This window comes from Triturus cristatus, chromosome 12, assembly GCF_964204655.1.
Source record: "Triturus cristatus chromosome 12, aTriCri1.1, whole genome shotgun sequence".
Classification (NCBI taxonomy): Eukaryota; Metazoa; Chordata; class Amphibia; order Caudata; family Salamandridae; genus Triturus; species Triturus cristatus.
In genome coordinates, this window is record NC_140595.1 from 838,422,326 (window position 1) to 838,438,337 (window position 16,012).

The 16,012-nt window shown below is 51.1% G+C and overlaps 1 protein-coding gene across 1 annotated transcript in view; it reads left to right on the forward strand.

Annotated features, from left to right (window-relative positions):
- Positions 1-16,012, forward strand: part of SLC25A11 (solute carrier family 25 member 11) — an 83,619-nt gene that overhangs the window by 63,103 nt on the left and 4,504 nt on the right. Inside the window, exons 4-7 of the mRNA XM_085638736.1 lie at positions 4,261-4,351; positions 6,189-6,279; positions 10,036-10,135; positions 13,379-13,430. Coding sequence (XP_085494862.1) covers positions 4,261-4,351; positions 6,189-6,279; positions 10,036-10,135; positions 13,379-13,430 — 334 coding nt within the window. The remainder of the gene's footprint in view (positions 1-4,260; positions 4,352-6,188; positions 6,280-10,035; positions 10,136-13,378; positions 13,431-16,012) is intronic.

Genomic DNA, 16,012 nt, shown 5'->3' on the forward strand with positions numbered 1-16,012 from the left:
CTCTTGCACGGCCTTCAGGTACGGCTTCAGGTACTCTTGCACGGCCTTCAGGTACGGCTTCAGGTACTCTTGCACGGCCTTCAGGTACGCCTTTAGGTACTCTGGCACGGCCTTCAGGTACGCCTTTAGGTACTCTGGCACGGCCTTCAGGTACGCCTTTAGGTACTCTGGCACGGCCTTCAGGTACGCCTTTAGGTACTCTGGCACGGCCTTCAGGTACGCCTTTAGGTACTCTGGCACGGCCTTCAGGTACGCCTTTAGGTACTCTGGCACGGGCTTCAGGTACGCCTTTAGGTACTCTGGCACGGGCTTCAGGTACGCCTTTAGGTACTCTTGCACGGGCTTCAGGTACGGCTTTAGGTACTCTTGCACGGGCTTCAGGTACGGCTTTAGGTACTCTTGCACGGGCTTCAGGTACGCCTTTAGGTACTCTTGCACGGGTTCAGGTACGCCTTTAGGTACTCTTGCACGGCCTTTAGGTACGCCTTTAGGTACTCTTGCACGGCCTTTAGGTACGCCTTTAGGTACTCTTGCACGGCCTTTAGGTACGCCTTTAGGTACTCTTGCACGGCCTTTAGGTACGCCTTTAGGTACTCTTGCACGGCCTTTAGGTACGCCTTTAGGTACTCTTGCACGGCCTTTAGGTACGCCTTTAGGTACTCTTGCACGGCCTTTAGGTACGCCTTTAGGTACTCTTGCACGGCCTTTAGGTACGCCTTTAGGTACTCTTGCATGGCCTTTAGGTACGCCTTTAGGTACTCTTGCACGGCCTATAGGTACGCCTTTAGGTACTCTTGCACGGCCTTTAGGTACGCCTTTAGGTACTCTTGCACGGCTTTTAGGTACGCCTTTAGGTACTCTTGCACGGCCTTTAGGTACGCCTTTTAGGTACTCTTGCACGGGCTTCAGGTACGGCTTTAGGTACTCTTGCACGGGCTTCAGGTACGGCCTTCAGGTACTCTTGCACGGCCTTCAGGTACTCTTGCACGGCCTTCAGGTACTCTTGCACGGCCTTCAGGTACTCTTGCACGGCCTTCAGGTACTCTTGCACGGCCTTCAGGTACTCTTGCACGGCCTTTAGGTACGGCCTTCAGGTACTCTTGCACGGCCTTTAGGTACGGCTTTAGGTACTCTTGCACGGCCTTTAGGTACGGCTTTAGGTACTCTTGCACGGCCTTCAGGTACTCTTGCACGGCCTTCAGGTACTCTTGCACGGCCTTCAGGTACTCTTGCACGGCCTTCAGGTACGCTTTTAGGTACTCTTGCACGGGCTTCAGGTACGCCTTTAGGTACTCTTGCACGGGCTTCAGGTACGCCTTTAGGTACTCTTGCACGGGTTCAGGTACGCCTTTAGGTACTCTTGCACGGCCTTCAGGTACTCTTGCACGGCCTTCAGGTACTCTGGCACGGGCTTCAGGTACGCCTTTAGGTACTCTGGCACGGGCTTCAGGTACGCCTTTAGGTACTCTGGCACGGGCCTCAGGTACGCCTTTAGGTACTCTGGCACGGGCTTCAGGTACGCCTTTAGGTACTGTGGCACGGGCTTCAGGTACGCCTTTAGGTACTGTGGCACGGGCTTCAGGTACGCCTTTAGGTACTCTGGCACGGGCTTCAGGTACGCCTTTAGGTACTCTGGCACGGGCTTCAGGTACGCCTTTAGGTACTCTGGCACGGGCTTCAGGTACGCCTTTAGGTACTCTGGCACGGGCTTCAGGTACGCCTTTAGGTACTCTGGCACGGGCTTCAGGTACGCCTTTAGGTACTCTGGCACGGGCTTCAGGTACGCCTTTAGGTACTCTGGCACGGGCTTCAGGTACGCCTTTAGGTACTCTGGCACGGGCTTCAGGTACGCCTTTAGGTACTCTGGCACGGGCTTCAGGTACGCCTTTAGGTACTCTGGCACGGGCTTCAGGTACGCCTTTAGGTACTCTGGCACGGGCTTCAGGTACGCCTTTAGGTACTCTGGCACGGGCTTCAGGTACGCCTTTAGGTACTCTGGCACGGGCTTCAGGTACGCCTTTAGGTACTCTTGCACGGGCTTCAGGTACGCCTTTAGGTACTCTTGCACGGGCTTCAGGTACGCCTTTAGGTACTCTTGCACGGGCTTCAGGTACGCCTTTAGGTACTCTTGCACGGGCTTCAGGTACGCCTTTAGGTACTCTTGCACGGGCTTCAGGTACGCCTTTAGGTACTCTTGCACGGGCTTCAGGTACGCCTTTAGGTACTCTTGCACGGGCTTCAGGTACGCCTTCAGGTACTCTTGCACGTTCTCTTGCACGGGCTTCAGGTACTCTTGCACTGTTTCGAGGTACTGTTGCACGAGGGACATGAGGTGGAATGGGTAATGGTGGATAGGACCCTTAGGAAAGAGAGCCGGTCTTCACATGGATTGTCTCGGAAGGAATGGTCTCCTCGAGTTTGGTTTCTGTAGAGACTGAACTAGAGGATCTAAGGGCTCGAGGCAAGAAATGGGAAGGACATGAAAGGACTCGCTGCTTGCCCCAAAACATTGTTTTTTTAGAGTAGATGAGGGGAGGAGGAGCTGAGAAAGGTACAGCTTTCCTGAAATCTCAACATCCGATTATGTTGATTTGAGACACGTCGCTGTGTAGATGATGAAGCTGAAAACTAGCAAGAAGGAGCAGTGGTAGGAGCAAGTAGAAAATAAAAGATGGGCCCTTCTGCAGTGAAGGAGCACAAAGTGAAAATCCTGAGGGACAATTCAGCGACTATGTCCTACACTAGATATCAAGGAAAGACGTGGCGAAGATCCTTTACAAAGAGGTTCAAGCACCATGGCCACCTGCCCTGGAGCATCTCCCAGGCATGAGGAGCATCCCTTGCAGACTCGCCCTGGAGTGGAGCCCTGACCATTCACCAACAGAAACAGGCTCTCCGCAGTCTTACGACCTCTTTGGTTCAACAAGGCCCAACTGACCATAGATGTTCATCCGAGAACTGTCCCATTTAGCAGCTGATGCAGTCAGGAGAACTCCCTTTAGAAAAACTCTTTCCGTGTATTCTTCAGGGAAATGCGTTTATCTTCCTCTGATTTGGTGAGCCATAAGCAAGATAAAGGCAGACTGTTGCACTGTGACGTCAAGGCCGCAACCTTTCCCCACATTACATGATGTTCACCAATATCAAACATGTGTCTGGATGAAGGCGCACCCACATCTGCCACCAAGGAGAGGGGCTGGATTCTCCATGTCCATTTAGGTTTGCCCATGACCTAACGAGCACTTGAATCATATTTTACCCACTTCATATTTATATGGCTTAGGAGTCTATTCAGGGTATGTTAATCTATGAAAGATGCGCTGCAGAAGAAGGAAAAATCCCTTACCTGTCTGAATGCAGTATCCTCTGACATTAGGATGTTCCACAGAATTGCAACCTCCTCCATGGGGCGGACAATGTCATTTGCAGTTTCCAGCCTCTGTTTTCGAAGATGACGTTTGTGGTGAAGTGGGGACAGGAGGTGGTAGGTGACTCCTTGGGACCAGGGGCAGGGCAAGGCTACAAGACGACAATCTTGAGGGTCCTCAACACTTGGAATAGAGTTTTAAACACCTGGGTAAGAGTTGGACGAATCTAACTCTGCCTTAATAAAAAAGAAATCTGTGCCTATTCCCAGCCGAATGATGAGGAACTATTCAAAGTATTGAAACTGTGACCGATTCTGATGCTAAGAACGATTGCTCCAGGTATCTTTGTGTTATCCGCGTGCCAACCATCCTTCCCTGCCCATTCAAGAAGCAGTATCGTTAACAGGAGAGTCTTGGTTAGTAAACTCCCTCTGAACTTCATAAAGAGCAGTTACACCAACTTTATTGCTGATGCCCAGGGAGTTCTGTGTGTGAACCATCTTTCATCTGTGGCCTCTTTTCTACAAACTCACTGTGCTGTCTCCAGTCCTAGCGTACCTGCTCGTAAAGAGCATCTAAAACTGGGGAAGAACTTGGCAACAATAGTGCTCCATGTTATAGTCCCCCCTCATCACCCTTCAGAATGTGCTAGGGTGCCGCCATATCAGTCCACACGTGACAAGAATATGTAAGAAACGGCCTGTGTTCTGAAGGGCTCCCCTGGTGCCAAGGAATATTGTAACTGGTGTGTCTTCTGCACAGTGACACTATTGTAAGGGGTTATTCTGGTAGGTAGGAAGATGGGTACTTGAATAACACTTTCATTGTGATTGCTCCACACAGATCTTAGACACATTTTTAACTAATTGTTTTTTTCTCTACTCTTTCACAGACTTCCTTTGGATCAGCGACGGGGGTACACCAACGTCTTCAATGCATTGATCAGGATAACTCGTGAAGAGGGCATTACCACCATGTGGCGGGTAGCGTAGAATCTATGTCCTTACGTGATTGCTTACACTTCAAAACAGATAAAGGTTTTGTCTTTTCAACCCAGGGTGAAAACATTTGCTAATCTGAGAAATTGCTGACCTGTTTTATTACCAGCACAGCTAGCACAAGCACCCATCACATGCTCAGTACCTCTACAGCTAGCTCGTACTGAGCCCCACACTCTGTGCACGCACGGACAGTAATGCTTAGTCCCAAACACGCTCTTAATTCGACCCCAGCTAGTTCAGGTTCAGTCCTGCTCTCTCAACATAGACAATACTAAGACAAACTTCGTTGTTCACTCTCAGTGCGCACTCACATACACATGTTCAGCCCCACTAACCTCTTGTACGTGTAAAGCGAATGTTTCACTGTGGGTATAACTATAGTCTTGTCAATACTGCCGTATTCATAAAACACTGTTATGATGTTGCCTACAAGAGATCAGTAGACTTCTCCTTGAAAACAAACTCCTGTAGTGCACTGGAAGACCTGAGTCAACTTTGAGGTGTGGGAAACCCCTCCTTGACCCATAGTCCAGGAGTGTTCCAGAACAGGAACAGTGATCCAGTAAGAAGGCAGTTGTGGTGCAGAATTGTGCAAAGAAAGTTAGTGGGTGCTTGTGTTTTAATGAAGGGGTTGGGATCATCCTGCAGATGGTGAGTGCCCAGTGCTCAGTCACCACCTTACTGAGTGCAAAGACCACAGATCACCTAAGTGGGAAAGTATGAAGAGATGAGGTATGGCACTGAGGGAAGGGTCCATCCTGACTCCTATCTGGGCTTCTCTTCATACTAGTCTGTCTCTGAGAGCCTCTCCTCATTAGATATATGGTCGTCTTTCATAAAAGAGCACAGCTCTGTTTGAACAGAAGCACTTTACAAAACCTCCTTCAGGGAACACCTGCTATCTAACATTTAAATGTGCCTCTCCACTCCTTCTGCCCTTTATTCTAAAAAAAAAAAAAAACCCTCCTGAATAAAAGGCTGCAGGGAAGTGGGGTGGGTGGCAGCCTTGGTCAGTATGATCCATTAGTGTCTGAACACGATAAAGGATCATTTTAGTTTTTTCTTCTACTCGCTGTATTGTTGATGTCTGATATTATTCACCTCTTGTGATAGAAACCTTCTGAGATGTAGCCTCTGCTCCTCACCTTCCCCCTGTTATCATGAGGTGTGTCCTCTGCCACCCTCACCTTCCCTCTGCTATCTTGAGCTGTGTCCTCTGCCTCCCTCACCTTCCCTCTGGTATCTTGAGATGTGTCCCCTGGCCCTCCCCTTCCCTCTGTTATCTTGAGATGTGTCCCCTGGCCCTCATCTTCACTCTGGTATCTTGAAATGTATCCCCTGGCCCTCACCTTCCCTCTGTTATCTTGAGATGTGTCATCTGGCCCTCACCTTCCCTCTGTCATCGTGAGATGTGTCATCTGGCCCTCACCTTCCCTCTGTCATCGTGAGCTGTGTCCTTTGCCTCCCTCACCTTCCCTCTGCTATCTTGAGCTGTGCCCTCTGCCCCTCACCTTCCCTCTATTATCTTGAGCTCTGTCCTCTGCCTCCCTCACCTTCCCTCTGCTATCTTGAGCTGTGTCCCCTGGCCCTCGCCTTCCCTCTGCTATCTTGAACTGTGTCCCCTGGCCCTCACCTTCCCTCTGCTATCTTGAGCTGTGTCCCCTGGCCCTCACCTTCCCTCTGCTATCTTGAGCTGTGTCCCCTGGCTCTCAACTTCTCTCTGTTATCTTGAGCTGTGTCCCCTGGCCCTCACCTTCCCTCTGTCGTCTTGAGCATTGAGTACCATGCTTTCGATGACTTTTGGCCATGTCTCTTTCAGGGTTGTGTTCCCACCATGGCGCGGGCAGTTGTGGTGAACGCGGCTCAGCTGGCCTCTTACTCCCAGTCCAAGCAGGCCTTATTGGATTCTGGTAAGTGCCTTTATGTCCCTTTATTCAGCGGTCATCGCACCATATGATCTGTGTTAGACCTGGCACCTTGGTGTGGGTCTCCCTTCCATTTTTGTTGCTGTTGCCTCATGTATTTTTGCTTGTGTTAGTTGCTCAGGGCACTGTGCCACTGCTGTCCAGTGCCACAGTGCAAGTGCTCCCTATTGTAAATTGATGTATAATTTGTGATTCCATGGTTGGTTAATTTGGTTTACCTGTCAGACCCTAGTACAGTGCACCAGGAGTGCCCAGGACTTGTAAATCCAAATTCTGCTGGTGGGCTTGCAGCACTGGTTGTGCCACCCACAGAAGCAGCCTGTAAAAACGTGTCTAAGGTCTGCCATTGCAGAGCCTGCGTGCAGTCTGGTACTGTCATGCTGACTGGGCAAGTGCACCCACTTGCCAGTCCCTAAACCTTACCTTTTCTTCATATCAGACACCCATATGAGAGGCCCAAGGGCAGGGTACATTGTAAGTATAAGGTAGGACATGCCCTGGTGTCTGTGGCATGTTCTAATGATTTACAGCCATTTTTGTTTTTCACTATTGCAAGGTTAGCTGTTCTCCATAGGGCAGAATGGGCAGTTGGGTTATTACATCTTATAATCCTAACTGACTCAGGGAACATGGTAGAAATTCGAATTTAGTATGCCTTAACTCAGGATGATAAAATACATCTTTTAGTGAAGTTGGTTTTAACATTCTGTGTTTGAAAATGTCACTTTTAGAAAGTAGGCATTTTCATGTCTAACCATTCAAACCTGCCTCTGGTAGGCTGTGTATTCCCTGTCTGGAGTTTTGAGTGACAGGGCTGGGAAATTCCAGGAGACAGGGTGAGGTGTCCCAGTGGCGAATAGAGAAATCTGCATCTAGACGGGTGGGAGGAGTTGCACCTGGGGCCTGAATAGGGCTGTGCCTTCCCTCCACTATGCTGGCTCCACCTCCTGTAGTGCGTCTGATGTCTCTGCCCTGCACTCTGAAAGGAAAGGAGGAGTCAGGTAAACAAAGTGCTCCAGGACTAACCAGAACTGGTTTGAACAAGGAAAAGGCCCCTCTGTCCTCAGAGGACAACGGATTTTGGGGTATAAGTATTGGGACCCTGATCCCAAGAATTTAGATCACTTTGGAAAAACAAGAAGAACACTCTGCTGAGGAGAGGAACCAAGAAGAAACTGAGGAGAGACTATCCCTGAAACTGGGGATTGGCCTGCAGGGGTTGCCTATTGCCAAAAAGAGGAGAAAGGAACTTTGTGTGTACTTTTGCTCGTGAAGGATCTCCAAGGGCTTGGAAAAGAGCTTGCCTCCTGCTGAAGTCTCAGGAACAACAGACTTCACCCCCTAGCTCCCCAGAGTTCTTTGGAAGTGCCGGCTGCAGGGCCTTCTGAGGGACTGCGTGTCGCAAGGAGCTGGAAGCACGACTCAAGAAGAAGCGTGCCGCCGTCTGAGCTTTTGTCGCATCGCGTAAAGTGTGTCGCCGCTGCAGCATCGCATCGAGCGGAAGCGTCTCGCATCATCAAGGAAGTGTCTAGCAACGCAGAAGAAGCGTGTCACCATCGTAGCGGACGCATTGCAGCGCATCAAGAGAAGAGTCTCCGATCGAGGAAGAAGCGTGTCGCCATTGTAGCGCATTGCACCGCATCAAGAAAAGCGCCTCGCATCCACGGAGAAGTATGCCGCCGTCGGAGCTGCTGTCGTCGCATCGTGTAAAGGGGTGTCCCCGCTGAACATCGCATCGAGCGGAAGCGTCTCGCAAACGTCGGAGAAGAGTGTCGCTGCCAAGCCCGCTGTCGTCGCATCGTGAAAAGTGTCGCCGCTGCAGCTAAAGCACGAGTCGAGTCTTCTCGCAACATCGGAGAAGCGTGCCGCATCTGGAAGATCTTCACGTCTTTATTTCTTTGCACCAAAAACTTAATCGCATCAACATCGTTGCAACACTTTCGTTGCCCTGCGTGTCGCATCTAAAAGGTACATTGACTTAAAGTCTCATTTAAGAACTACAGAGAACTAAGCAAAATTCTAACATCTAAAGTAACAGTATTGTGTGTTTTTGTCGTTTAATGGTCTTGTGGTAAATCTATATAAAGAATACTTATTTTTTATATAAAACCTGGGTGGTGTCCATCTGTAGTGTTGTCACTTGATTACTGTATGTGTTCACAAATGCTTTACACTCTGCCTCTGAGATAAGCCTGTCTGCTCGTGCCAAGATACCAAGGGGGTGAGCAGGGGTTATTTTAGGAGTGTGCCCCCTTACCCTGACTAGAGGAGAGGGTCCCTATTTGTCACAAGTGCATATTGTGCCAACTAGAGACCCCAAGCCTAACAATCTGGCTAAGGTGGACTCATGATCTGGGTGAGAGTGGGGACAAGGTGAACTCCTCCTTGGAAAGCATCAGTGACTGCTAATCTGTACAAAGAGCGCAAGGATGCTACTTTCTGTTGTAGATCTACTTGATTGTTTTGGATTGCAAGTGAGCCTATTAAGAGCAAACAAAGGGGGCTTCTGGAGTGATCCCTTTCATGTCAGTAGGAGCTCTTGTCAGCTTTGCAGGTGTGATAGACCTTCGATCCTATTTGTAAGACTTCGCCGGAGTATTCTGTGTTCAGGGAGATCCACTCAAGATAACTGGTTCCCAGGGAGTCTCCTTTACTATGGTGGGTGCTTGGCCTGGATAAACAGAGAGCAGCTAGCCCCATTTCACGGCTCCGGATGCCCAGCAAGATCTCTACTGATTGGAAAGCTTTCTAGGCACAGCTTTTGCATGACTTGGAGTTGTGCCAAGATCCTAGGCACTAGAGACATGCTTGATGGGAATCTGTCACAGACACCTTTTAATGAAAGTCCCTCCAAGGTTTAAGCCCTGTAGTCTTTGGAGAAGACCTATTCCTTTGTGCACGGAGAGACATTTTTTCCAAAAACCTGGCCTTGCTCAGTAAAAAGTTGAGGGACCAAGTTCCAGATCTGCATCCAAAGATGCATAAAGAAAGGAACTGCTCTATGTAGCCCTGTATCTGTTGACACTATTGTTTCTGCTTTTTTTCAGGCGAGAGACGAACAAAGGGGGTAGGGGGGCGACAGGGGAGGGGTAAAGGGAAGGGCGAGGGGGTTTAAGAGGGGAGGGAAGAGTTAGGGGGAAAGAGGAGAAGGACTAGGGTGGAAAGAGGGAAGAGGAGGTGCGAAGGTGGAAAGAGTGGAAGGGAGGATGGAGGGGAAGAGGGGAGGGGCTAGGGGAAAGAGAGGGAAGGTGCAAGGATAAAGAGGCAAGAGGAGGTGCAAAGGTGGAAGGAGGGGAGGATTGAGGGGAAAGAGGGGAAGGGCTAGGAGGAAGAGATGGGAGGGGCGAGGACAAAGAGGAGGAGCAAAGGTAGAAAGAGAGTGGAGGGTGAACAAAGCAAGGCACAATCCTCACATCTACGAGTCTCGGCCTGTCTTTTTGCCTTAAAAACCTGAATTCTGTTTGTGATGGTTTTCTAAATTTGAATGAAGTATCCTTCCTTCTTTGCTCCGGTACATAAGTAAGTGAGGTCTCATGCTGATGCAATGTATGACCCGCAAAGACCTCCGGTGGAGCAGAGTTTAAACTGGATTGGATGCTCTCACAGTACATGTACCTGGTAACCGTGTGCCCTGAGGAAAGAGAAGGAAGAGGGTTGTGTCTTTCTATTTTTTTAGAAGTTCAGGATTATGGCAGGGCTGTGACAGAGGTGAGCACTTACATCCACCTTCTTTGTACGCAGGCTACTTTCGAGACGACATCCTCTGCCACTTTTGTGCAAGTATGATAAGCGGGCTGGTGACCACAGCCGCCTCCATGCCAGTGGACATTGCAAAGACCAGGTGAGAAACTGAGTGTGCCCTACAAGAGTGATATTTATGTGTGACAGATCCCACCATATACATAAATACCTTTGTAAAGTGCCTGGGTCCTAGAGGCTTAAGGTGCCACCAGTGTGTTCCTGAAGTTACCTTATAGAATTAAGACAACACGAAAGGAGGAGGCAAGCTTCAAAGGAAGCAGGACTGCTCTGGGAGGGTTTGAGTGACGAAGAACAACTCGGAGTCTAGGACATTTCCTACTGGGAGGGCCAGCATCCGAGGTTTGAAGGCAAGCAAGAGAACTTCAGACTGCATGGGTCGTGAGATGGTCACCTTCATCCACTGGTGGCCTTCTCAAGGTAGGGAGAACCTGGATCGCCCGCCTCTTCCCAGGGTGGGGAGAGCCTGGATCGCTCGCCCGCCCCTTCCCAGCGTTGGGAGAGCCTGGCTCGCTCGCCCCTTCCCAGGGTGGGGAGAGCCTGGATCGCTTGCTCGCCCGTTCCCAGGGTGGGGAGAGCCTGGATCGCTCGCCCGCCCCTTCCCAGGGTGGGGAGAGCCTGGATCGCTCGCCCGCCCCTTCCCAGCGTTGGGAGAGCCTGGCTCGCTCGCCCCTTCCCAGGGTGGGGGGAAGAGCCTGGCTCGCTCGCCCCTTCCCAGGGTGGGGGGAGAGCCTGGCTCGCTCGCCCCTTCCCAGGGTGGGGGGAGAGCCTGGCTCGCTCGCCCCTTCCCAGGGTGGGGGGAGAGCCTGGCTCGCTCGCCCCTTCCCAGGGTGGGGGGAGAGCCTGGCTCGCTCGCCCCTTCCCAGGGTGGGGGGAAGAGCCTGGATTGCCTGCCCCTTCCCAGGGTGGGGAGAGTCTAGATCGCCTGCCCCTTCCCAGGGTGGGGAGAGTCTGGATTGTTCGCCCCTTCCCGGGGTGGGGAGAGACTGGATCGCCCCCTCCCTAGGATGGGGAGTCTGCTTCACCCCTCTTCCAGCCTGATAAGGACTCGAGGGCTTTCCAGTGTCGCCCCCTGGTTTGACTGCAGCAGGCGCTCAGATTTCAGAACCATTTCTAGCATCTTTCTAACTCGTATGGTTCTGGAGAGATTGTGGGTAAATGATAAATGAAACAACTGAAATCTAACACTAAATTCCTTTTCCACCATTGCTTCTGGGACCTGATGGGTCCAGTTGCTGCCTAAGGTCCTGCCGGTGCCTCTATAACCCAAGAGGTTTTCACTGCGACCAGCACTTCATGAAATACTGGACAAGCACTGGCCGCTGGCCCATTTATATAATCAGTATTCACACCCTCCCCGTCCCCTGCTTTGATACTTTGGCTTTGGGGGTCATTTGGCACAGTAGTTTGTCTCCATTTGAACCATGTCCTGCCGTCCTTCCAAAAACCGCGCGCCCGGTACCGATTATGTCCGTATCGCTTTTAAATCGAATGGAAATTTGATTTTTTTTCTTTGGATAGGGGATGCTAGGTTTTCTTTTAGGTAATGATTTTGGGGTTTTGCAATCCAAAGTTTTTCAGATTTTCAGCTGCTGGGCGCAAACCCTTCGAACTGCCCCCAAATGCCACTTCCACCAGTGTTTCACTGAGAAATTAGAACAAAGGGCAGAGCTATCCTAGCATGCTTGATGCATTGGTAGTACTCTGCCTGGAATTTTTAGATCCTTTGATTGGGATCTCTAAACCTCCCCCGTGGGAGAATTGACACCCAATTGTTTTTGATGGCTTCCAAGATCTTCCAGTGCGTCCCCTAGAATAAAGCCTTGCTCATGGGCCGCCATGGTCCTTTATTCGAGTGAATGGTTTGGGTTATTTCCTGGTCCCAATTGTGCTAGAACCTTGTAGTTTGTTTTATTGATTACTGTCTTACCATCCCCGAGTTCCTGGACTACTGACAAAACCTAGAAGAAGCATTTGGTGCTTTAATTAGCTACCCTTTGCTGATGACAAACCTAGCTTCGTTCTTCATTGGGACTGCAATAGCAGCTGGGGCCCCAGGACATTTAGTGGGCTCTGTGGCATTCGCAGATGCAAGGGGGTCCGGTATCGGGGAGCGGCCTTACACAAGCGCACAGCGTAGGATCACTCTGTACTATGAACTTCTAATGCACCATGCCTGGTCCTGCCACTAGACACTGTGCATCCCCACAGATTGTTGATGAAGAGGGTCTCGTAGGCCGGCATTTCCAGATGCACTCTGGGAGTATCACACCCAAATGTGGACTCCATTATGAAAATATTTGCAGATTTGCTAACAACTTGCACTGGAATAAATCATGATGGCAAAAATGAATAGCTTAAGGAGTTAAATGAGCTTTGAACAAGACTGATGTACGCTGTTCTATAATGAGCTGGTGCGTAATAATTGATGTTTTCTGTGATTTTTCTGTGATATTATTTTTTGCGAGTGTTTAAAAGTAACAGTTGATGATCTGTTTATTTCTTACCTTTTGCTTTTCATTATTTTATCCTTCAAACTCTTTTCTTCTTGGAATTTGGCATTGCCACTTATCTTGTAGGCCCTTTTGAACTCTGCTGGATTCTGCATATTTCTGCACACATCAGGATTTCTCCAGTTGTATTGGTAGCCAACTGTGCGCTGCGGCTCCAGCACTGCACGGATTGTTTTTGATTCTGAGACCAGGCCTGGGCAGAGTGACCAAAATACTCCGCCACGCCACGCTACGTGGAGTTCCACAAGCGGCAGTGTGCGTTTGGTCATGCCATTCGCATTGATTTTCAGCACCGGGTGTTTGACCCGTGCTGTAAAATCAGCGCAAACGGCACCATGCTGATTATTTTCTTGCCGCGTAAGTAGATTTTCTAACCGAGCGGCCGCTTTCTTAGCGCGAACAGAAAGCTTCTCAACGGAAGCAGTTGCGACCATACGCGACCGCCTGCGTTCTGAAAACTGCCCGCCCGTGTTCAGAAATTCTCACCGGGAGGTGGTTTTCTTCTCTCGCTAACTTGCCGTTGGCGCAAGGAAAAAAAAACTCCACTCCGCAAAGTTTTTCAGAACTCTGCGTGCTTCGCGGAGTGAGAAACTTCGCGAACAGGGCAGAGTTTACCGCCCAGGCCTATCTCAGACTCCGGTCTTTGGCTCTGTAGTGCAGAGTTCAAGGGGTTTTGAAGCTGTTTCTCAAGAAGATTCCTTGCTTAGTTTGTGTGGTCCTCGGGTATTCGCTTTTCCCCCTCATTGGATTATGTGAATCTGTGTGTCCCCTCTGATCCTGCTGTTTACTTCTGCGTTTTCTTTATTTCCTAGAATCCAGAACATGAGGATGATTGATGGGAAACCAGAGTACAAAAATGGACTGGTGAGTGTCGTTTCCATGGAAGGGTTGGATGGAAATTCAGGCTGAATATTGTATTTCCGGGGACATCGCGTTCATCATTCACATCCCAGTGCTGTTGGTTTTCACCAGGTAGTGTCCACGGATTGTGTGGCCTTCAGCTTGCTAATACACGAGTCCCTTTTGGGTAGTTTTCCGACAGTAGCAAAAAGGAAGGTGTCTGCTTTGGATAACTTTCACACAGCCGAAGTATTCTCTGCGGTTACTTTCACCTTGTGAGGTCTGTGTACCGCATACTCTGGGTAGTTTTTCTAAAGCAGCTTTCATTCACAGCGACCTCTTTGGATTCTCTCGGTCTGCAGCACACATGGTCGGTGGAAGAGACGCACTGAAAGCTGTGGAGGGTGGACACAATCAGTGGATATTTCAGTCTGGAAGGTGCCAGTTGTCCTCTCTGGGCAGATTTGAGTCTGCATCCACCCTGGAATATACCTCTTTGTGTAGGTGAAAGCCATTGGGCCACACTGAGGTGCCTCAAGCCAATGTTCAGAGCCCCAGAAGCCCCAAGTCCTGTGGACTGATGCCACCATCCCTCCGGGGATTGCACTCCACCTCGTTCTAGTCTACTTGACAGTAGGGTGACTTAGAAAAGGTAGGGGGTCACTAGGTGCCCACGCCCCTTGGGCAGCTGAGAGCCGCTAGCTATTAACTGTAGAGTCGCATACGGTTATTCCGGCTTGAAGGAACATTCGGTTCACACCATCGACCCTCAGAGCGGCCGTCTGGCCTCATTCCTGGGAACCGTATGCCTTCATGGCCCGTGCAGCTGCTTAACAGCTTTTACAGGTGATGGGTAACTGACACCTGCAGTAGGAGAGTCGGTCATGTCTGCCTAGGCTTGCTGGTACTTGGCAAGGTGGGGTGTGCCTCAGCAGTGGAAGGTTTGGGGAGCAGGAAGGGAAAGTAGTCGGGGCAAACCTTCGCTGAAGCTTGGCTGCAGCCTATTGGAGTGCCCCTTATGCCAGCTATTCAGCATATGCAGTGTTGGACAGGCCACACAGAGGGCTTGCTCCCCCCCCCCCCGCACGACAGGGCCCGAGCTCCGGCCCACCAGGCATACCCCCGCGACAAGCACCTGTAACCCGTCTCCCGACGGATCTTCTGCCCTCGGACCACTACTCATCACGGGGTCCAGCCCCACCGGCTTCCCCGGCCGGGTCAAGCCTCCATCTTGGGTCCTGCACCACGCGGCCGCGTGGCCTCACCCCGACCCCAACCCCGGGCCTGGCCGGCCCCGACATCCCGGCACCACCATCCTCCCAGGAGGTGAGCGGACCACTTGGCAGGTCAATGGGAGAACGAGGTGTCAAAGGCTCTTCCCCGCCAGGTGCCGATCGCCCCCAGCTCCCCCAGGCACTGGCTCCACCCCCTGCTGGGTGTCTGGACACCTTCATCCCGGACCCTCCGACCTCCAAGTGCGAGGGTCCGGACATCAAAGGGCACCAGCCCTATAACTGGGGCAGCTCCGGAGCAGGAAGGCAGTTGTATCCTGGAGTCGAGAGACCCCGAGTGAACTCAGCCTTGACGGTCTACTGGCGCTGCCGTAGCCCGCTCTTGTGACCCATCGTTCTGCCTGCTGGCGCTGCCGCGGCCTTCTGCAATCACCATCCTCACCGGGACCTGCTGGCGCTGCCGCGGACCGTACATCGACCATCTTCCTGGGACCTGCTGGCGCTGCCGCGGCCCGTTGTAACAACCATCTTCACCGGGACCTGCTGGCGCTGCCGCGGACCGTACATCGACCATCTTCCTGGGACCTGCTGGCGCTGCCGCGGCCCGTTGTAACCACCATCTTCACCGGGACCGGCTGGCGCTGCCGCGGCCCGTACCACCTAACCACCAAGCTCGAGGATTGTGAGCTCATCATCTCATCCGAACTACCTGACTGGTAAACAGACTGTCCCGCTACCCCCTTTCCTACCTTGCGAGACTCAAATAGAGGGGACCCCTGAGTCCAGACCTCCTTGTACCATTCAACCGTACCTTAAGAAGTGCTTATAAAGAACACTGAACCTTATCCGTGTGTGGTATCTGTCTGTGGGGGGGGAAGTTACTTGTCTGTACGATCGCTGGAGACGGTTCTCCCCGGAGACCTCTCCTCCTGACCCCGGCCGACCCTCCCGGTCCGTCTACCTTTTCTAACATGCAGCATCACATATCCATACAATCACTTACAATTATCAAGAGTAGCTAATCAATCGATTGCTACAGAGGCATTCTGTATCAACTGGCCCCGAGGACTGCTCTGCATTGGTCAGCGTGACTCCCTCAGATCATGTTACGCAGTCTCCTTCTAAAATTATGGAATCCTCTCTCTGGACACTTGTGGCTCTTTGCCCATCCCTCCCTCATTAACGTGGCTTACATAGGTAGGAGAAACAGGAGAAGTGAATCTGGTAGTGGTGCACCACAAATGTGAGAAGATGAGAACAAGGAGGAAAGTTTCTTTTGAGAGACCTGCACTGATATCCTTCTGATCCTAGGGATCTTGGGGAATAAAGTGGAGTCTAAAGTAAGATTCTTAAACAATAGAAAATAAAGCCGTT